Below are 23,248 nucleotides of genomic sequence, written 5' to 3' on the forward strand. Positions count from 1 at the left end.
GTCAGCGTTAATCTGAAATGACGTTAACGCCACAACACGGCAAATCTCCGTTAACGAGCTACCGCGGATCGCCCCGTGCGTGGGGCTGGACGGCCAACACGTTAACGAGCTAACTGCGCTAACGCACTAGTTCCCACCAATGTAATTGAGCATTGCTGGCACATCCGACATACTGTTTTACTTTAGTCCATGACGCGCTTACCTTCAGGGTCATACGTCACATGAAGACCAAAATAGTTCCAAACGCCAGATCTGAATGAGGGTGGGGAGGTTCAATTTGTCATGTTGCAACGAGCTTAGCTTCTGTCTTGCTAGCTTGCGCTGCGCTCAGTGAATCTGCGTTCGACTACTCCGCCTAGGCTGCACTGTCGAGCGCAGATCCACTGAGCGCTCAACACAGACAGCATCGTCAGAAGAAAAGTTGATAAAATGAATTAAAAATGTTGTATTGTTCGATACATATGCGTACCGAACCGAAAGCACTGTATCGAACGGTTCAATATCGATACGAGTATCGTTGCACCCCTACTTTTAATGTTTATCATTGGACATTGTCTGCTTTTTCGCTCATTTATAGTCAAATAGTTCAAACAAAACAAGGCACCTAACCCAAGAGATGAACTGATGTTTTGTCTAAACACAACAGAAAACTTAGCAAAGAATCTGTGTTTTTGTATCATTAGGCACTTGGTGTCAAGACTGGCTATATGGCCGACAGGAGTAGGACCCAAATGCAGTACTCGAAATGAGAGTGTGAAAAAGTACCCGACAGCTCTAGGGGTTCTGCAGATGATCCATGTTTTATTTCCCCTTGCAGTTGATGCACACATGCTTGCACACACACGTGCGCACACACACATGTCTTTCATGTTGCTTCCATTGTTTCCTTTTCAGCATACTTCAGCCTGCTGTTTCTGTTCTGCAACTCTCCTCTGCTTCTGGTTCACATCTTCACGAAAGTTAGCAAACTTTCCCACCAAGAGTCATGCTCATAGTTCACAAACTGTATATCACGTTAAGCATCTAATACCCTAAATTTTCTTTAGAGCCCCATCGTTAAACCTTGAAGGAGTATTGTTTGCCATGGATGTCAAGTGCACCATATGGTGGGAAGATTCCCTACCCAGTGGTAGCATGTGGTAAAAGACCCATTGCTCCACAAGCAATGGTGATCACCGTCATCATTAGGTCCTAAAGCCACACCTAACCTCCCAGAGGTTAGATGTTTCCTTTAGAGGAAAGGAAACACCTAACCTCTGGGAGGTTAGGTGTTTCTTTTAGAGGAAAGGAAACACCTAACCTCCCAGAGGTTAGATGTTTCCTTTAGAGGAAAGGAAAACAGATTTTTTTTTTATTGCTATAGTTTTGATGTAAATCGGTTAACATGGTTATTTTGGTTTTTGTGATTAACTAGTTTAAGACTTTACACTAGGTTATGGTTGGGTTCATCACAAGTGATGACTTAGATCTCACATGGTTAAACAGTAATGGTGTTAAACATCCAATCAATCACTGCACCCATGGCAACTGCTCTACTGATTGCCTTTTAAAAATGGCAGCAAATAAACTTTGTTCAGCAGTTTCAGTGATTTGAAATTGATTTGTATGAGGTTTCCTCATTGTCCTCTAAATCTAAAATCTAAATGATTCCCTCTGTTTGTCCTTTTCTCCATTTGATTTCCATCAGCTGAGTGAGGTGGAAGTAAATGGGCAGATTGAGCAGGTGTGTGAGCAGGTGTACAGTGAGATGCAGGCTCAGGCCATGGAGGCTGCCATGGACAGCATGGACACCATGGACACGCTGCCTATGCCGGGATGCTTCCGGATGCGGAGCCACAGCTATGTAAGAGCGATCGACCAGGGCTGTGGGGAGGAGGAAGGAGAAGGAGGGAGACCACTGCTTCTGTTACCGTCCTCCCCACCACGTACATCTGCAACCACCGTCAGGACCATCCAGAGCAGCACAGGTAGGGAATGGATGTTTCTGTGAATGTGTTTTTTGTTTCATACAAGGGACCACTGGGAGAAAAACCTATAGTTCTTGGCTTTGAGCCTTTATGTTAATGAAAAAGTGTGAATCTGTTTGTACTGTTGGTTGAAATCTGTTGTGATATAATTTAATCACTTCAGTCGCCGCTGAAGACTAAATATCACTCATAAAGGGAAAATGGATGCTGAAGAATTGCTTTAAGGTCAGTGGTGTCTTGTGGTGAAGCTTTGTGCATCACTGAAGTGACCTTTGTTTGACCAAGATAATATATTTTCCCATTTTCACAAAAATCTTGGCTTGGAGGAAACTAGAGGGAATTTTGTGCAGTGTTGAAAATTGTTCTGCATTGCTGTGGAAGTGTCACACAATTTACTTATTGGTTTTTTTTGGGTTTCAAAAATCACAAAAATATAAAAGATTTTGATTTCAAGACTGGTAGAAAAACATAGCTAATAGGATTTATTTTGTAATCAGTCTTTAACCCTTTAAAACCGGTCAGAGCAGCACGCTCTGTTTTGCGTAACTATTTTTAAATCCCGGTAGCTCTGCAACCATGTGAGCTAGTGCAATAATTTTTTTTGCATATGAAACCAGAGGAGTTGTACTTACATCTTATGCCATCAGCTTGTCCTCGGTCACAGTTTCCTTCCACATATAGCTTTGCAAAAACTGCATAAAAAGCACTTGCAGCAACAAAAACATAATATTCCAGAAACACGCTTTGCCGATCCGATCAGCTGTTTGTAACACTTCCTACGTTGGAATAGACGTCAGCACGAACTATCGCATGTCCGCCATTACCTGCCCGAAACCGGAAGTGACGTCATTTTACGGAAATGTAGTTTTTTTTACCGTCAGGGCCTCATGAGCCTATACTGGTGTTTTTAAAAGTTATCTTTGACTTTATGACTTTCTGTGTGGTTTCTGGGATGCTTAGGACTCATATTGCACTGCTGGAAATAGTTTATTTTGATGCATATGCTGCTTTTTTGCAAATTTGCATTATAATATTTATTTTCGTTTTTCCTGCAGTGTATAAAAATTGGTGTATTTCAAAAATAAAACTATGAAGACACTCAAAATAAATTTCCTGTGGTGGGAAACTATTTTGTGCAACTTTTTTGTATTTATAGTTTTGAGGGATAAGCCTCTTAAATTTCTCTAACTAGAAAAATATGTTAAAAAACTTTTTGTAGTTTATTGCACTTTTCTGCAATTTATGTAATTATTATGCACTTAATGCAGACATATTATTAAAATTTGGGATATAATGGTTGTATTGATGTATATCAACTTGAAATGCTCCCAAAAATGGCTCCACAGCATGTAAAAATATAATATAAGCTCTGGCGGACTTGGTTCTATGGTCGGTCTTAAAGGGTTAAAGTTGTTGTGGTTAGTTATGTGGGGTGACATGCTGGCAAAGCAGACAACTTAGTAGCTTTATTGTGGTCTTTTATTTGTCAACCTCACTGTAGCTTCTAGTAGAAGGGTGTGTTGGGTTAGTTACTTTAAAAAAGTAATTAATTACTATTTTCTTAATCAATATTGTATTTAAAATACTTATCTAATTACTGTGTCTGAAAAGTAACTTAATTACTCAAAAGGTAATTTAACTAAATATAGGGGGTCATATGGTTGTTGGGTTTATTGTACAATATGAAGCGCCTTGAGGCGACTTTTGTTGTGATTTAGTGCTATATAAATAAAAATGATAAAATAAGTTCTTTAAAAAGCAAAACATGATTTAATATGAAGGTAACATGAGCAGAGAGTACAAACATGCTGAGGGATTGTCTGTGTTAGTTGAGTGAGACGTACACTTTTGTGTACAAAGTACACTTTTGTGTACTTTGTTAAATACGAACAAAATGATAGCAGAAGTGCTGCCACGTGTGTGGGTAGAAAGAGAGGACCGATGTGTTTTCAGTTTGGTAGTTCAATGAAAGACTTCGGTTAGTTAAGAGTAAGGCAAAAACAATGTTTGCGGTTTTGTCTTGTTATACAATATTTGAAATAAAAACAAACAAACAAACAAAATACTACATTTTTGGAAATGTTTGTGATTGTTTTCTTGTTTGTTTGGGTTTTTTGTACTACTACACTGAAGTGGCCCAGAGTTGAGATCCCTGGTCTAGTAGGTCCTAACAGTTTACACACTGTGTGTTTGTTGTGTTTTTTTTGGAAATGAAAAAGTCCAAAAAAGACAGCGATCGGAGAGTTTAGTTTCACTTCCAGCATTAGCGCCCTTCCCCCTACTGTCACTAAATTTCATTAAATAATTATTCGGCATTGTTCCATGTAATTCTTAAGTGTTTTGCAAAAACACAAATAAACAAACAAATTAATAGTCCTCTGATTTCAAAGAGGGGATGTTCATAACATTGATCAATGACAAAGCATTTACGTGGGGCTGCTGCTGATCAATATTAAAAAGCTGGTGGGGGCGATGATACTCCCTTGTAACAAGAGCCTGATTTTCAGCATACAGGGTTCATGGAGGCATCTTTGGGCCTGAAACACGGCTTCAGTTGGGGAAAATGTGGGCATCTGAAAACCCCACGTATAGACCGCTGAACCCACAGAAGCAACTGCAGACTTCTGGGAATGTTAATGCTTGAGAAGAGGCAGGTAGTCTACTCCCAACCGAGCTTATCGAACTGACAGATAGATATATTATTAATGCAATAATTCAAAAAATTTAATTAAATAATTCAAAATCTGCAACAAAAATGCCATTCTTATTTTTTTTCTTTGGAAAAATAATGTTTTTGTCCACTATTATGGTCATTTATGTAAAAGATTCTGGTAAGTACATTTTATAACAGCTTTCCTAGAAATTCTGGGATTGGAGGGATTTTTCCCAGATCCATGTCAACTGAGACGAGCAGCCAAAGTTCATATATTTAGGTTGAGAGAGGCCAAAGACATAGTACACGCCCTTTTTGATTTCGAGCCTAACATTATAGAAGTGAACAAATGTGGTTAATTTTTTGGAGAAGTACAACAATTTTTACACAAACCTTTACTAGAAGTTTGTTTTAGTTTAGGTTAATAAACATTTAAAAAGTTTTTTTAATAAAAACCTTCTTACTATGCTGAGGTTTTCATTGTTTTCTCATTGTTTTTTTTTTTACTTTTTTTTTTTTATAAACAAGTGTTTTTAAATTAGGTTTTTCTACCGGTGTGCTGTTCAGTAAAATTAAAGTAAAATTTTAACAAGCATTTATTTTCTTGAATAAACTGATGGTTTGATAATGATTTGTTTACATAGCTAGAGCAACTTTTCTTGAAAAAGCTTATTATGATCATCTTGGTAGTTGTGAAGGGGTACAGAAGCTTCTTAGGGGTGTAAAGAATGATACATGTAATAAGTTAAAAGTGGAAATGGTCTTTGAATCAATTTCAAGTAAACCTTTGTGATTTGCAACCCTTAGTAGAAGATAAGTAAGTAACTGTTTTAACGTGTTTGAGTCCAGTTTAAAAGCCAGATTCCTGCAAAGTTACAGATTCTCATCAAGAACTCTTTAATTCAAATTTATAAGCCGGTTGTATAAATGTGTTGCAGCTGCTAAAAACGGTTCTTTTGGATTCTTTAGGGCCAAGAAAGACATGGCTCAAAAGTGGTCTTTTTACTTTAAAAAATGATCCTTATTTCACATATCCGGGATATGGAGACCTGAACACAAAACACACAGCCCCAGGTCTGAAGCACAAACGGAAGCCTCGGTATTTATATACTTGCTCTCTACGTCACACTTTAAGTTTCGATCAAACAGCCGAGTTGGTTTCACTTTCTAGCTGCAAAAGCACGCTCTGCAAAAGCATGTAATTTCCTGTCAGCCTGCAACCTAGTTTTACACTGAAGTCTGGGCCTCTCTTATATAAACCAATATAATCAGCATATAAGCATTAAGATCATATATTTATTACCTAACAGACCCCCTCTTTAACTAATTCTATTAGTTAAACTAATGAACTGACTCCCTCAATAACTACTGTTTACTAACAACAGATATAATCAGCTTTTAAGGACCTACTTACATTTATCACTCTTTGGAAACAGCCTCTATAGAGTTAACTTTTCCCACCCCCTCTACGGGTAACATAAATCCGGTCTTAACACTATTTCTTGGGCAATTTACATAAAATAGAAATCCTTCAAACTATTCCTAGAGTCCCTATCATTACTCTTTATTACTTTTATGGCCACATTTAACCTTAACACGCCTTTAATCTCCTAAACAACACATTTTCTTGAACTGTGGTGCTCTGTGCTTCTTCTGGGTGCCCCTCTCTGGTGGTTCCGTTCAGTCCGGTGCTCCCTGGAGTCTCGCCACCCCCGTGGTCGCTGCGGTCCCAAAATCTCCTGCAAAGGAAACAAAACACCTCCCTAACTTATTTTGTTCATCAATCGTTCTCTTGAGTATTCAAACTTGGTTCAACCTATCATGTTTGGGACTCTCTAATCAAAATGATTAACCTTATTATGTGTATAAGCGTGTTAGCATCTATCCATCGGCACTCAAGGTCATCCCCGACGTTTTTGACCTTCAGTTGACCGAGTGACAACTCCTATCAGCACAATTGCAATGTGTGTATAAAAAAAATCATTTATCTGTACTATTCAATGTTACTCATTTCAGTAAACAACATTTTGACACCTTTAACACACTTAAAGCGCCGCTTTCACGTCCCTCCAGGTGCTTCCTGTTGCTCGCTCTCCTCTCTCTTCTCTGATCATCAACATCCTGTACACAAAACTGTTGCTTCTGCAAGTGCGAAAGTTTCCAAGCAGAATGTCAAGCATCTTTTACCTTTTACACCCTGACACCTTTCACAATAGATTAAAAGAAAATCATTATTATTCTACTAAAAGATCAAAGAGAAAACAAACATTTTAATCAATTAAGTTTAAGCATAAAAGCATTACTTATGCGTAAGTTTTATCATAGCTAAATCAAACTCCCACCAGGTCCTACCATGATCACAAAGCCCCTTATTTCAAATTAAACCCCCTTCTTGACACATCTCATGTGTCAAATACGCTAAAGCCAGCTACTAAAACGTTATAACCTGTTCTTGATTCAGCATATTTTGATTTCATTTTGCTCCTCTTAATGTAACGGTACATTCTAATTATACTTTATCAGACTTAACCAAAATATATGTGCTTTCCTTACTCTGCTCCTGCTTTAAAGGAAAAACCCTTGGTCACTTCGACAAGTGTTTGTTATTCTATAACTGCATTTTATATGAAAAGTCTAGCACTCTCCTCTGTGACTCATAAATATTACTTTTGTGTTAGTTATTTTCCTCTATAAACTTTAATTGACTTCTACAGTGGCCTATTTTGTTAATGGCATGAGTTCTATCAAAAAGTTTCTCCTCTTTAGCATTTGGCATTTTCCCAACAATACAGGGAGTGCAGAATTATTAGGCAAGTTGTATTTTTGAGGAATAATTTTATTATTGAACAACAACCATGTTCTCAATGAACCCAAAAAACTCATTAATATCAAAGCTGAATGTTTTTGGAAGTAGTTTTTAGTTTGTTTTTAGTTTTAGCTATTTTAGGGGGATATCTGTGTGTGCAGGTGACTATTACTGTGCATAAATATTAGGCAACTTAACAAAAAACAAATATATACCCATTTCAATTATTTATTTTTACCAGTGAAACCAATATAACATCTCCACATTCACAAATATACATTTCTGACATTCAAAAACAAAACAAAAACAAATCAGCGACCAATATAGCCACCTTTCTTTGCAAGGACCCTCAAAAGCCTGCCATCCATGGATTCTGTCAGTGTTGTGATCTGTTCACCATCAACATTGCGTGCAGCAGCAACCACAGCCTCCCAGACACTGTTCAGAGAGGTGTACTGTTTTCCCGCCTTGTAAATCTCACATTTGATGATGGACCACAGGTTCTCAATGGGGTTCAGATCAGGTGAACAAGGAGGCCATGTCATTGGTTTTTCTTCTTTTATACCCTTTCTTGCCAGCCACGCTGTGGAGTACTTGGACGTGTGTGATGGAGCATTGTCCTGCATGAAAATCATGTTTTTCTTGAAGGATGCAGACTTCTTCCTGTACCACTGCTTGAAGAAGGTGTCTTCCAGAAACTGGCAGTAGGACTGGGAGTTGAGCTTGACTCCATCCTCAACCCGAAAAGGCCCCGCAAGCTCATCTTTGATGATACCAGCCCAAACCAGTACTCCACCTCCACCTTGCTGGCGTCTGAGTCGGACTGGAGCTCTCTGCCCTTTACCAATCCAGCCACGGGCCCATCCATCTGGCCCATCAAGACTCACTCTCATTTCATCAGTCCATAAAACCTTAGAAAAATCAGTCTTGAGATATTTCTTGGCCCAGTCTTGACGTTTCAGCTTGTGTGTCTTGTTCAGTGGTGGTCGTCTTTCAGCCTTTCTTACCTTGGCCATGTCTCTGAGTATTGCACACCTTGTGCTTTTGGGCACTCCAGTGATGTTGCAGCTCTGAAATATGGCCAAACTAGTGGCAAGTGGCATCTTGGCAGCTGCACGCTTGACTTTTCTCAGTTCATGGGCAGTTATTTTGCGCCTTGGTTTTTCCACACGCTTCTTGCGACCCTGTTGACTATTTTGAATGAAACGCTTGATTGTTCGATGATCACGCTTCAGAAGCTTTGCAATTTTGAGACTGCTGCATCCCTCTGCAAGATATCTCACTATTTTTGACTTTTCTGAACCTGTCAAGTCCTTGTTTTGACCCATTTTGCCAAAGGAAAGGAAGTTGCCTAATAATTATGCACACCTGATATAGGGTGTTAATGTCATTAGACCACACCCCTTCTCATTACAGAGATGCACATCACCTAATATGCTTAATTGGTAGTAGGCTTTCGAGCCTATACAGCTTGGAGTAAGACAACATGCATGAAAAGGATGATGTGGACAAAATGCTCATTTGCCTAATAATTCTGCACTCCCTGTATAATGTACTGCCATAATCTAAACCCAGTCAATAAAACAGAATTTTCTTAAAGCAAACATCAGCGACCCAAAATCAGCAGCCAAAACATTAAGTCTGCAAAGCATCCCCCTTTCTCTCCCCAACAGAGTCAATTGTTTGTCCGCCTTTATTCATGCTAACCCTCATTCACTCATTCACACCCATTCACTCAAAATAAAAACAACTGTCTATCATTTTTGGTCTGGATTGACACGCGGCAATCCTTTTAGACAGGAACTCCAGGTTCCCACAGGTGGCTTGTCCTCAGCTGATTGTAATCTGGAAAAGTTAATGTTAATTAAATGTTAAATGTTAAATAATTAAATCTTGCAAGCCTGCTTACAAAAAATGAGAAAAAAGAGAGCTGATTATTAGCTCATCAAAACACGACACATAATCACCTGACAGGTTTGCTCTAAGTGCACTGTTACAAAAATAATGGGCCCCTCTTAGACATGTCCATGTTTACTAAAACTCCCTCTGTTAAAATAAGAAAACAACCCAAACCTAACTCAATCACTCAAACAACAACCCCAAAGATCTTAAACACAAACATTTTGCTTATTAATCTATCGATATGTTGTGGGGATTACAACTTCAGGCCCACAAAGGTTTTGCCCTACTCTTGGTTTAACTAATACTTACATAGTCTGAGATCAGACTTAAAATCACTCGCTCTGTTCATTTTTCTCCCCATCATATCTCAGTGGCCTCAGATTCCACAGCGTCCTGAGAGTCCGAGGTCAACTGACATAATTTCACCTGCTAAATACACACAAAATCTTGTTAAAAGCCACAGTTTGCACACAGTAATGTTCCCCTTTAAGCACTTTAACATACTTAGATTTAGCATAAGACATAAACCCGTTATAACAAAGTGTCGTCACTAAATTTTAAATTTCTTGTCCAACTCTGCCCTTCTAAACAGACCTGACCACCTTAATTAATTATCCTGTATTTTACCATTATATATTTCACCAAGTAATCCTCCTCAGTCACTGCTCTGTTTCCTCCATTCAAAGCCTCAGTCACACAGTCACACCGGAAGCTTCTTTCTCATTACTCATTTCAGCTAATTTGCATACTGAGTCATATCTCAAGAAGTTACCATGACAAGAGAAAGACAGATTTAAATTTTACCACATTATTAAATGATTTTATTTCCTTCCTAGAGTAATCACATGTTTTGCTCAATCGACACAAGAGCACTTCCAATTCACTATTTTAAAACTATTTTAAGCTTTTAATCACTTTTCATTTTCACCAACTTGTCTCTTGTCATGAAACTTCCCTGAGTTATTCCTCAACCACAGGGTTTAAGTGCTTTCACACTATTTTAACACTGATAAACAGACTCACACGTCAACATGCTGTCTAATCTTCATGAGCTCTCTCGTATTTGTAAGGTTAAGGCATTTTCTGTTTGTGTGTGATTTTGAAAATGTTTCTTTTTCCGGTGTTTCAGACTCCTTCAAAATTTTCCCACTTAAGCAGTCAGTTTTCTCTTCCCCAAGTTTGCTAACCCAAATTTTGATTTCCCACCTTAAATAACAGCATTCCTTGTCTTCAGCCAATTCAACCAGAAACTTGGCCTGAACGTTTCCGGTGATGTTAACCTATAACTTTCTTCCGACCGCCGCATGTGGAAAATTGATCCAGGTCTGCTTTGGACCTGAAAATAACAAAACTGAGACATTTTCATTATTATCATGAGTGCTTAAACAACCCACTTCTCTCTCTCCGGCCAGAAATACCAAGTTATTTCATGTATTCACCTTGATAAATGTAAGCGTGTCTTCCTTGCGTTCATGTTATGTGGTCATGTTAATGGAGTGTAAGCTGCTTCTTCATTGCATATGTATTTTATCATCAGGTTTAACTCTGCCTCTTTGCACTGAGCTGTGGATTCAAACTATCTCAATCCTGCTTCTCCCCAAAAATAATTTCACATGTAACCATTTGCATATGTGTGTTTCTCATTGTTGTGATATGGTGAACATTTCTTAAACCCTCATAAGTCCAATTTCTCCATATGCATTCACTATATAATGTCCAGGTTCACCTCTCACTGTTCTCACAGTTTCCTGTTGGGGCCTCGCAGATCAACACAGGCCCAAATCAGCTGTTTCTTCTCTCCATTGCTTCTCTCTTGATCTTTTCAGTCTTTTCTTTGAGGATTACTCCCAGCATGGCAAATATGAAACTCAGTGTCCAGTGCTTCCACACAGTTGTTTATCCCACTGTTCAACTTCCCAGCTTAGAGTTCAGAGTGCATGCTCCATCAAGTGTTTTCTTACATGCTGCTGCTGGAGTCGTCAGTGTTATAAGTCAGTTGCACTTTCTTTTTGCCTGCTATAAATTTTTCAAGTACACGGTGTTCTGTCTGTCTTCTGTCTTTATCAGGAGACTGACTGTCCTTTGAGCTTCTTCTCAGGATAACGAGACAACGAGAGGTGAAGCTGTCAAATGTTAAGCCAAAGTCTGGCCTGTTTTCATCCCAATTCTGTTAATCTGTCATTTTGCTGCTGTACTCATATTTTCAGGTTGAGAAGAGTCCACCAGTATTGACACACTAAAACCTTCAATTAATATCCTTTTCATTTCTTTTCTTAAGACATCCATTAGCTTCCTCTGCCTAGATTTTAACTCGTCTCTCTCTCTCTGGGTGCACACTTCACACACCAGCCAGTTTCCTTTTATGGGCATGCAAAGTTCCTGTCACACACACACAGCCACACAGACTCATATTTTTCTGTTTCTCTCTTTCCTGTTTCTACAGACTAATCAAGCTCTTTTTTTGTATTTACAGTCTATAAACCCTCTGTAATTCTGCTAAGTCTTAATCTAAAAACAATGCACCCTTATTTCACGCACACACACTTAAATATACTAAACTCTTTTGGTTTTGCAAGCATTCACATCACGTCTTCAACGTGCTCAGCAAAGCTCTTTCAGACATCAGGACAATTAACATTTTTCCACACATATCACCACTCTTTCAGCTCAGTTTTGTAGCATCATCCACGCAATACTTTCATCAGCATGTTACACTCCTCCCTGAACTTTCTTAAAAAATAAAATAAAATAAAATAAATCGTCTCACACACACACACCATGCCCTTTTTCTCTCAACATAATGTGCACCTTTAATCTTTCATCCAAATAACAATTTTACACTTCACTTATACATTCACACATTTATATATAACAAAAACTGCCACTGCCTGCCAAGATAAATTATTTCCATTACCATATCACAACTTCACTTCATCTTCCTCTAGTACTAGTCATCCTACCATTTCGACCAATTTAAAAGCATCTAAGCCAAGGTTTGCCCACCTTGCCGGGACAACGACCCGATTACTAAGTCCTATCTTAATCTATAAGCGCTTCCCGCAGCTCGACAAGAAGCTCCACCTCATGAACGCCCAGCGTCCTACTGGCGCCTGAAGCTTTACGTAAAGCTTACATGTGAGCCTTTAAAATGGTCACGCCCGGGGGCCCCGCCCCTGTCGGTCAAACGGTGCAAGAAAAGTGGTGCTTGACCACTGATTATTAACGACTGCCCCTACCTGTCGCGGGTATCACCCGAATTAAAGCTGTCACCTGCAGGAAATTGCAGCGCGTCCGCCGCAAGATGGAGTCATCACACTCAGAACATTTTGCACCCTTAGGAAGTCCAACTTCCCGTCCTAAGTACTTTAAATAATTCTGGAAGCATCACTGTGGACTCTAAACGACAGTTTATTATCTGATGCCCGGGTCCCACCCTATAATGAATGTGGGAATAAAATTCCCTGACCAAATGTCCTAATCGAATCTCTTTTCTTGGCTGACGTAACGCACACATAACACACCAACTTCAAACATACATCACAACAATTAAAAAGCCACCCCAGTATTAACAACAACGAGCTTTCATCAAATATCCCCAAACTTTACCGTTATTTATTTCTAATTACCCAAAATTATCATGGACATGTCACCTGAAATCTACTTAACAGATTTTATAATTTAGTTTAATTTCCACTACTGAGCCAATTTAATGGTGACAATCATCAGTTCGGTGGACAACTAATTTAGAATTCATCCAATGTGCACAATTTTCAACAGGCTTGCGCTTACCTATGCTCTTTTAGACCGGTCTGTTGTCCACCTCATATCAGATCGTACCTAAGGTCCAAATTAGTCCCTTCCGCCGCACAAGAATCCGGGTCACTGGCACCAAGTATTAAATTCGTTTCTTGTGGATTCTTTAGGGCCAAGAAAGACACGGCTCGAAAGTGGTCTTTTGACTTTATTTTACATATCCGGGATATGGAGACCTGAACACAAAACACACAACCCCAGGTCTGAAGCACAAACGGAGGTATTTATATACTTGCTCTCTACGTCACACTTTAAGTTTCGCTCAAACAGCCTAGTTGGTTTCACTTTCTAGCTGCAAAAGCACGCTCTGCAAAAGCATGTAGTTTCCTGTCAGCCTGCAGCCTTGTTTTACACTGAAGTCTGGGCCTCTCTTATATAAACCAATATAATCAACATATAAGCATTTAAGATCATATATTTATTACCTAACAAGCCCCTTGGCCTGCGCACTCACAACAATGACTGATCGTAAACAGAGTCATGTGTGGACGTATTTTACCTCCACAAACAGCAAAGACGTGGTTTGCAATACATGTGGCAAGACAGTGAGGTGTTGTGGCAACATCACTAACCTCATCAAATACAGTGGGGCAAAAAAGTATTTAGTCAGCCACCGATTGTGCAAGTTCCCCCACTTAAAATGATGACAGAGGTCAGTAATTTGCACCAGAGGTACACTTCAACTGTGAGAGACAGAATGTGAAAAAAAAATCCATGAATTCACATGGTAGGATTTGTAAAGAATTTATTCGTAAATCAGGGTGGAAAATAAGTATTTGGTCACCTCAAACAAGGAAAATCCCTGGCTCTCACAGACCTGTAACGTCTTCTGTAAGAAGCTTTTCTGTCCCCCACTCGTTACCTGTATGAATGGCACCTGTTTGACCTCATCATCTGTATAAAAGACACCTGTCCACAGCCTCAACCAGTCAGACTCCAAACTCCGCCATGGCCAAGACCAAAGAGCTTTCGAAGGACACCAGGAAAAGAATTGTAGACCTGCACCAGACTGGGAAGAGTGAATCTACAATAGGCAAGCAGCTTGGTGTGAAAAAATCAACTGTGGGAGCAATCATCAGAAAATGGAAGACATACAAGACCACTGATAATCTCCCTCGATCTGGGGCTCCACGCAAGATCTCATCCCGTGGGGTCAAAATGATCATGAGAACGGTGAGCAAAGATCCCAGAACCACACGGGGGGACCTGGTGAATGACCTGCAGAGAGCTGGGACCAAAGTAACAAAGGTCACCATCAGTAACACACTACAACGGCAGGGAATCAAATCCCGCAGTGCCAGACGTGTTCCGCTGCTGAAGCCAGTGCATGTCCAGGCCCGTCTGAAGTTTGCCAGAGAGCACATGGATGATACAGCAGAGGATTGGGAGAATGTCATGTGGTCAGATGAAACCAAAGTAGAACTTTTTGGTATAAACTCAACTCGTCGTGTTTGGAGGAAGAAGAATACTGAGTTGCATCCCAAGAACACCATACCTACTGTGAAGCATGGGGGTGGAAACATCATGCTATGGGGCTGTTTTTCTGCCAAGGGGACAGGACGACTGATCCGTGTTAAGGACAGAATGAATGGGGCCAAGTATCGTGAGATTTTGAGCCAAAACCTCCTTCCATCAGTGAGAACTTTGAAGATGAAACGAGGCTGGGTCTTCCAACATGACAATGATCCAGAACACACCGCCCGGGCAACAAAGGAGTGGCTCCGTAAGAAGCATTTGAAAGTCCTGGAGTGGCCTAGCCAGTCTCCAGACCTCAACCCCATAGAAAATCTGTGGCGGGAGTTGAAAGTCCGTGTTGCTCGGCGACAGCCCCAAAACATCACTGCTCTTGAGAAGATCTGCATGGAGGAATGGGCCAAAATACCAGCTACTGTGTGTGCAAACCTGGTAAAGACCTATAGTAAGCGTTTGACCTCTGTTATTGCCAACAAAGGTTATGTTACAAAGTATTGAGTTGTATTTTTGTTATTGACCAAATACTTATTTTCCACCCTGATTTACGAATAAATTCTTTACAAATCCTACCATGTGAATTCATGGATTTTTTTTTCACATTCTGTCTCTCACAGTTGAAGTGTACCTCTGGTGCAAATTACTGACCTCTGTCATCATTTTAAGTGGGGGAACTTGCACAATCGGTGGCTGACTAAATACTTTTTTGCCCCACTGTACCTCAGAGTAAATCATATCACAGAATATGACGAGCGTATGTTGAGGTGAACTGAAGAGGAGGACAGGGACAGATGCTGCTAGGTCTCTCACGGAGTCCTTAAGTGCTGCAGGCAACGTGTTCAAATAGCGCACAACTTCAGTTTTTTATTTCTATATGATAATTCTGCATTGTCAAGCGATAGAAACAAGTAGTCTAATGTCCTGTAATCGTTATGAAGCTATAATTTGAGATAAAAGAAACGATATAATAAATAAAATACGTTTTGTATAAAGTATCGTATCGGATCAGTATCGGTGGGTTTTAATAATCGATTCATCGATTAAAATCGATTCTGGCTTGGATAACGTGATATCGATTCATTAAAATCCTGAATCAATTTTTTTATATAAATGTATTTTGCCCAAAATTCCAGAATCTCAGGTGAAACGTCACAAAATTTTGACAACCACCAAACATTTAAAACAGTAAATGAGAGCAGGAACACGGATTCTGCAAAAAGGGCGTAAACACAAAGCGCGGAGCCACCAAAACATCAGAATCAGTGAGATGTCACCTTTCTCACCTGACGGCACGGACATGGTCGGGGCTGAAAGCTGACAGAATAGAATAGAATAATAGAATAATCCTTTAATTGTCCCACAAGGGGAAATTTGGTTGTAACAGCAGCCAAAAAGACAAATATACAAACACACAGTACACAGTACACGGAACAGAAACATACACAATTTTTCTTACATATTTACATTAAGGACAATGGTTACTATAAACAGAGAGTACTGTACAGTTATTAAATTAAATAAAAATAATTACAGGTAAGAGGCAAACCAGGTTGTAGTGCGAATTGGTTAATTAACTAACTTATTGCAGTTACAGCATTGATGTAAACATCTATGTTTGTTGGGAGCAGTTCAGATTGTACAGTCTGACAGCTGCAGGGAGGAAGGACCTGCAGAAACGCTCCTTCATGCATCGAGGATGCAGCAGTCTGTCACTGAAGGAGCTCTGCAGCAACATTTACATGCATGGGGTCTCCCACCCCATGCATGTAGACAGATCGCTGATTCTGATGTTTCGGCGGCTCCGCGCTTTGTGTTCACGCCCTTTTTGCGCTGATTCTAAAGCTGTTAGTTTGATCTCTCTCCAAACAATACTGACCGAACCAGCAGCAAAAGAAGATCCAAACTAAGCTTCACATAAACATCATCATGAATTCCCTCTGACTTTTGCTGTTTTGCTTCCAGCACGATAAAATCACACTTCATGCACAGCTCTCTCTCTCTCTCTCGCTTTCTCAGTGTACTTCAAGAACAGTTTCCCGTCTATCCCCGAAATCTGTTTTCTGTATTATTCGCTTGCTTGTTACGCACAAGTCTACCGTTATTTACAGCGTTGTCGGCCGATTTTTTTTTTTTTTCCTTTTACTTACTTCTGAAAAGAAAACCTAATTTCTGCCGTTCAACAGGCTTCTGAACAAATTTAAACTTTTTAAAATTATACAAAATGCAAAATGCTGTGTCTGTAATAAAACCGCTGTAACTTCAGAGGTGATGTTCATATGTTGATTAATGGTTTTCTTTCGTTTTTGATCTACTGCAGAATATTTGTATAAAATCCAGGCCAGGAAAATCACCTTCATGTTTTTCTGTGTTTTATCTTCAGTTACTTTGACACAAAGGCCTCTGCTGTGATGCTCACACCTTTGATAAAGTCTTGAGAGTGTCAGCTTCCTTTTTATAGATACAAAAATATGTAAATGTGCTGATCTGAATTATAATATTTCTGACTGTCTGAGGCAAAATTTCCCAGATTCAAATCGAATCGAATCGATTCGGGACCTTGTGAATCGGAATCGAATCGATTCTAGAAATCAGTGACGATACCCAGCCCTAGTTGATACCACCCTGAATTTTACTTGGTATCGGATCGGAAAGGAAATCAGTGGTATCGCACATCACTAGTGATCTTGCCTTCCAGTCCAGTCTAGAACCATGGGAGGTGGCTTTAACTGTCTCAGCTGGTAGGTGACCCTTGTGCCCCTCTCCCACATACAGTTAAATCTGAAGGAACTTACGGTGAAATATCACACAAAGCTTTAAGAAGCCCAATTATGATATCTATAAAATATTCATATTAAAGTCAAAATGGATTAGAACAAGAGCAAATTTTGCCTACAATAAAGCTACAGTGAAGCTACATTTGTTACCACTAAAGGCTCTGTCATAAAACTATAAAGATGTTAGACAATGCTACATCTTTCATGTTATCATAACCAAACAGGGATTTTCAGGATCACTTGAAATCTTTGGTCATGGGTTAGCATCTGTTTTCTCACTTTTCAGATTTGTCACACCTTTTGTAAAAAGAGGCATATTATTGCAAAACCACACCTGAAGAGTGCTGTGATGAACATAGCCTTTCAATATTCTGACCAAAGTTGTCAGTAAGTTTAGCCAACCTGACACTGAGGGACAGAAAGGGTCCACGAGAACCATAATTTCTCGTTGACATTTAAAAGGTCCCCCTGGACAAAGACTGCCACAGCATAAAATCCCCAGAAACAGAAAGACATCACTATTCATCGACAGAGATGATTTCATGAAGGATTTATAATGTTTCTTTTTAATCTCCCCCCCAGAAGTTATTCACGCTCACAAGTCACAAATGAGAATTTTAGGAAGATTAGAAATACAGTGGAACCCCAATTTACAAAATAAATTCGTTCCAGAGGGTCTTTCGTAAGTCAAAATGTTCATAAGTCGAGGCACCTTTTTCCATCGCCCTTTGAGTGAGGCGATGCTGGCTGAAGACGAAGTTCTTGGTGGAGGAGGACCTCGCTCATATTTATCAATAATTTCTCTCTTTGTTTCCATCGAGAGCACTTTACGCTTTTTCTTTTCACTCGAATCACTTGCATGAAGTTTTTTTGGCCCCATTATGAATGAACGACAGGCTAATTGCAAACGAAAAGCACACAAAATAGCACTGCAACAACAATACGTCTTTCACGTGGCACAGCGAAACGCAAGTACGAAAGCCAAGGAGTTATCACGTGATTCGGAAGGCATCGTGGGCATTGTGGGCTCAGCCAGCGGATTTCGTTACACGGACATTTGGTCGCACCACGGGCAGAAATATTGCCGTTAAGTGGGGTCTTCATAAGCCGGGGTTCCACTGTACATTTCTACAGATGCAGTGCACCTAACAATCATTGTCTACACTTGTTATGACGATCCTGGAAATAAACTCCAAGCGTCAACTGTTGGTTGATTACTTAGGTTTTTGTTTCATTTTGTGTTTGGTTCCATAAAATAAACACTCATCGGTTGAAAAGCCTTATGAAGGGGAGATACATTTTGTGGAGTATGGGCTTTAGATGAGCTACCTCTACTGGGCCGATCATGTTTTTCTTTTGTGTAAACCTGTCCTGCCTGGCAGTTTTATCAAGCAGAATCATGATCTGAATGCTCTGTTGTGCACATTCACTTTGTCAAGAGGAGCATCTGTAGGTTCCTCTTGTTAATCTTTGTTTTGTTTATTTATTTTATTTTATTATAATCAGAGTGGGTATTATGCTGGAGCAGACAGGGTGAAGGCCAGGTTGGTTCCCCAGGTGTATGAGCATTTGTCATAAAACATGGTTCAAAATGAGGGTGAGAGACTGCAACAACAACAATTGCCAGGGATGAGTTGTTCAGTTGTTCAGAGTGCACTAAATACCACAAATGTGCATCTGGTTGGGCACACATGAATATGTTAGGATATATGAAAGTAAAATAACATTTCATGGACTTACACCCTGTTGTTTTAGACCTTCTCACTTTTCTTTTTTCTCCATCCTTTAATCATCGCGTGTTTCTTTTTGCTTACGTGCTAATTGCTTGGCTGGTACATTATGAGAAATAGCCACACTGCTTTCATATGGGAATACTGTTCAGATGTATGATAAAAGTTTGAGCAAAATGAATCAGCTCCTCTGTCTTCTCTGCAGACATGACAGTTATCTGACCTCCATTTTCACATAACTTTCTGTGGAGTTGTAGGACGAACTTTCACCACAACCGTGTTATTCTGAACATGACAATTCCAGCTAAATTAGGTTTCAGAGGCACTTCCACATTAATCAGTCCAAGAGCTGGTGTAGATAATGCTTGTGTAGAGGGGGTATAGTTAATAAACTAAGACACACACACACACACACACACAAAAACACACAAACACACAAAAACACACACACACACACACAAACAAACACACAAAAACACACAAACACAAACACACAAAAACACACACACACAGACAAACACACAAAAACACACACACACAAGCACAAACAAACACACACACACACAAACACACAAACACAAACACACACTCAAATACAAACACACACACACACACACACACAAACACACACACACACACAAACACACACACACACAAACACACACACACACAAGCACACACAAACACACACACACAAAAACACAAACACGCACACACACACACAAACACGCACACACACACACAAACACACACACACACACACACATACACACACACACAAAAACACAAACACACACACACACACACACAAACGCACACACACACACACACACACAAACACGCACACACACACACACACACTTCCTCTAGAAACAATGTAGGCTATTGGTTTAACAGGGATCAGTCAGGGAAAAGAACTTTTTATTACCACTGTTATTAAACAACGTTGTGTATAATTTAACAAATAAAAAGATAAAACTCCATTAAAAATGAAAATTAAAAACTCCAAATTGTTAAAATTGCTCAGTTAAGGAGCTGTTTCCATCATGTGCTCTGGTTTAGTCACTGTCCTGGTCTGTTTTCAGAGGCAGTCCACTGAAAACAAGAACCCACAGTCCAATAAGCCATAGTGCAGTCTAACACACACACACACACACACACACACACACACACACACACACACGCAAATGCTTTGAGATATAGTTATGTGCACAACTGCAGTTTTTTATGAACTGCAGCAATGAAACAATGAACCAGAAATCCCATAAGGATGACACTGTAAAAGTGTTCATGTGTGTTTCATTTTTATGTTTAACTGGAGTTAACCTACATTTGAATCTGCTCTGGGATTTCCCATAGTTACCAGAGAGGATGCATGGACACAAACACAGACATGCAAAAGTGTGTAAGTACATTTGAATGCATTTCTCTAAATTCTGTACAGTGGATGATCAGCATCACTTCCACATGGCTGGGGCGGTTACGATAAAAGTTACTCTAGCCTTTGAACTCATATACTCTAGGGGCTTTTTTGTTGTAATATTGAATTCTCACGCATGCGTTCTTACTGTCATGATTAGGCTGTGTGGCAGGCAGGAGAGGACCCAAACGCAAACTCACGGGGACACGGGGAATAAACTCAGAATGCACACACAATGCACAGATCACGAGTAAAACAAAACTAAACTGGGAAAAACTAAATATAAAGCTCACCAGGAAACACAAGGAGAATCACACACAGCATGAGGGAGAACGCGACACTGAACTGAGGGAGACGTGGACATAAATGCACAAACGAGGGAAGTGGGAGCACACGGGGAACACAGCTGACACAGATAATCGTAACAAGACAGGGCAGGAGTGAACACAACATGACGCATACTGACGAGAGACTGTCAAAGTAAAACAGGAAGTACACAGAAGTTCAGACAGGAGGAGAGAGAGCACGGACATAACCGGCTGGGGAAAACATGGAATAAAACACAAGGAGGGAAAACGAGGGCTCAAGGATACACAGAGGGGCACACAGGGGGTAACCAAATAAGGAACATCTTAACTAAACAACCTAGGAACCAAGGCATAAATAAAGAACAAAATACAAAACACAGGAAAACTAAGAATACTGGGCCAACATGGCCCAGAACCATGACACTTACATGGGCTCTTTTCCATTCAATTTTATTTATACACCGCCAGATCACAACAACAGTCACCTCAAGGCATTTTATATTGTAAGGTAGTGTCATGATATGCAATGGCAGATCGTGTGGAAAAAAGAGGAGGACCCAAAAGTCGTAGGTTGTATCCCAATTCAGGGTCTGCAGCCTTAAAGGCTGCATTTTAAGGCCGATTACATCACAGCGACGCGACGAAGGCTGTCCCAATCAAATGCGTCCTTCATTTCCCTGAATTTTAAGGACGTGGCGGTGTAGACTTCGTGGCCCAACATATCCCAGAATGCATAGCGCGGCGGTGGGTGTGGATAATTTTGCCGAAAAAAAACGGCAGATGAGGGGCGCCCGAAGAGTAAACTTTAAGTAAGTACTGAATATTATGTCACTTATTTATGTGCAAATGTTTAATAACGAAGAACATTAAAACATTCCTGTTGGCCACATGTCGGCAAAGTCATGTGACATTAGTGACGTTTGTACTAACTTGGTTTTAAAGCCTTTACTTTAAAATATACGCCGTTCAATAGCTGAGCTTAATCAGAGAATGATCAAAGCTCATGTAGAAACAAACAAATGAACAAAAGATTTTCTCCTTCATTTCTGTCAAACAAAGCTGTATGAAACGTTTCCAGCTGTTAGTATCATGGTTGCTAGGCAACCTGGGCAGCGCGACGGAGGCTAGACCGTCCCATTTCACAAGCCTCGCACTTCCGGCCTTAGCGGTCTTTGAGTACGCGGCCCTTGAGGATCGTTGAGGCTGCGTACTTTAAGGCTGCAGAGCCTGAATTGGGATACAGCCATAGTCTCTCTGTTTGTCTCCCTTGGGAGAAGTTTGCTTTGGAGAGAGGGGTTTAGACCACACAGACCCATTGCACTCTTCCACACCACCACAAAATGATAAATACATACATGGATTAATAAAAACATTATTTAGAATGAGTAAAAAACAAAAAACAATAGAACCTAACACATACATCTGTAACCACAAAATAAAAAAACACCAAGATAACTAATTAGACAGTTTAGTTCCTTAATGATTTTATTTTTCTGGACCTGTTCATCTCGTGCTCTGTGTTCATTGATAATCTTAACCGGGAGTATACTTGACTTAGAAGGAAAAACTACGACTAACTAAACTACATAATAAAAAACTAACATTACAACACAAAGGAGAAGAACACCATATACTCGAAATGCTGGGTCAAATGAACCATGACCTTACAGTAATACACACCGAGAAAGACCGAACAATCATATGACCCCCTATGAACAAGCACTTTGGCAACAGTGGGAAGGAAAAACTCCCTTTTAACAGGAAGAAATCTCCAACAGAACCAGGCTCAGGGAGGGGCGGGGCCATCTGCTGTGATTGGTTGGGGTGAGAGAAGGAAGACAGGATAAAGACATGCTGTGGAAGAGAGACAGAGGTTAATAACAGATATGATTCAATGCAGAGAGGTCTGTTAACACATAGTGAGTGAGAAAGGTGACTGGAAAGGAAAAACTCAATGCATCATGGGAATCCCAGACAGCCTACGTCTATTGCAGCATAACTAAGGGAGGATTCAGGGTCACCTGGTCCAGCCCTAACTATATGCTTTAGCAAAAAGGAAAGTTTTAAGCCTAATCTTAAAAGTAGAGATAGTGTCTGTCTCCTGAATCCAAACTGGAAGCTGGTTCCACAGACGAGGGGCCTGAAAACTGAAGGCTCTGCCTCCCATTCTACTTTTAAATACTCTAGGAACAACAAGTAGGCCTGCAGAGCGAGAGCGAAGTGCTCTAATAGGGTGATATGGTACTACAAGGTCATTAAGATAAGATGGGGCCTGATTATTTAAGACCTTGTATGTGAGGAGCAGGATTTTGAATTCTGTATTTAACAGGAAGCCAAAACAGGAGAAATCTGCTCTCTCTTTCTAGTCCCTGTCAGGACTCTTGCTGCAGCATTTTGGATTAACT

The 23,248-nt window shown here is 40.0% G+C and overlaps 1 protein-coding gene across 10 annotated transcripts in view; it reads left to right on the top strand.

Moving 5' to 3' along the window:
• The window catches only part of dlgap1a (discs, large (Drosophila) homolog-associated protein 1a), a 196,148-nt gene that overhangs the window by 110,763 nt on the left and 62,137 nt on the right, over positions 1–23,248 (top strand). For all 10 annotated transcript variants that reach the window (XR_014870813.1, XM_085141096.1, XM_085141097.1 and 7 more), the window contains one exon: positions 1,688–1,967. Coding sequence is in view for 9 of the 10 variants with exons in the window: in XM_085141096.1 (XP_084997222.1) it covers positions 1,688–1,967 (280 nt within the window). In the remaining variant the exon portion in view is untranslated. The remainder of the gene's footprint in view (positions 1–1,687; positions 1,968–23,248) is intronic.

This window comes from Neolamprologus multifasciatus, chromosome 18 (genome assembly GCF_963576455.1).
Source record: "Neolamprologus multifasciatus chromosome 18, fNeoMul1.2, whole genome shotgun sequence".
NCBI classification, from domain to species: domain Eukaryota; kingdom Metazoa; phylum Chordata; class Actinopteri; order Cichliformes; family Cichlidae; genus Neolamprologus; species Neolamprologus multifasciatus.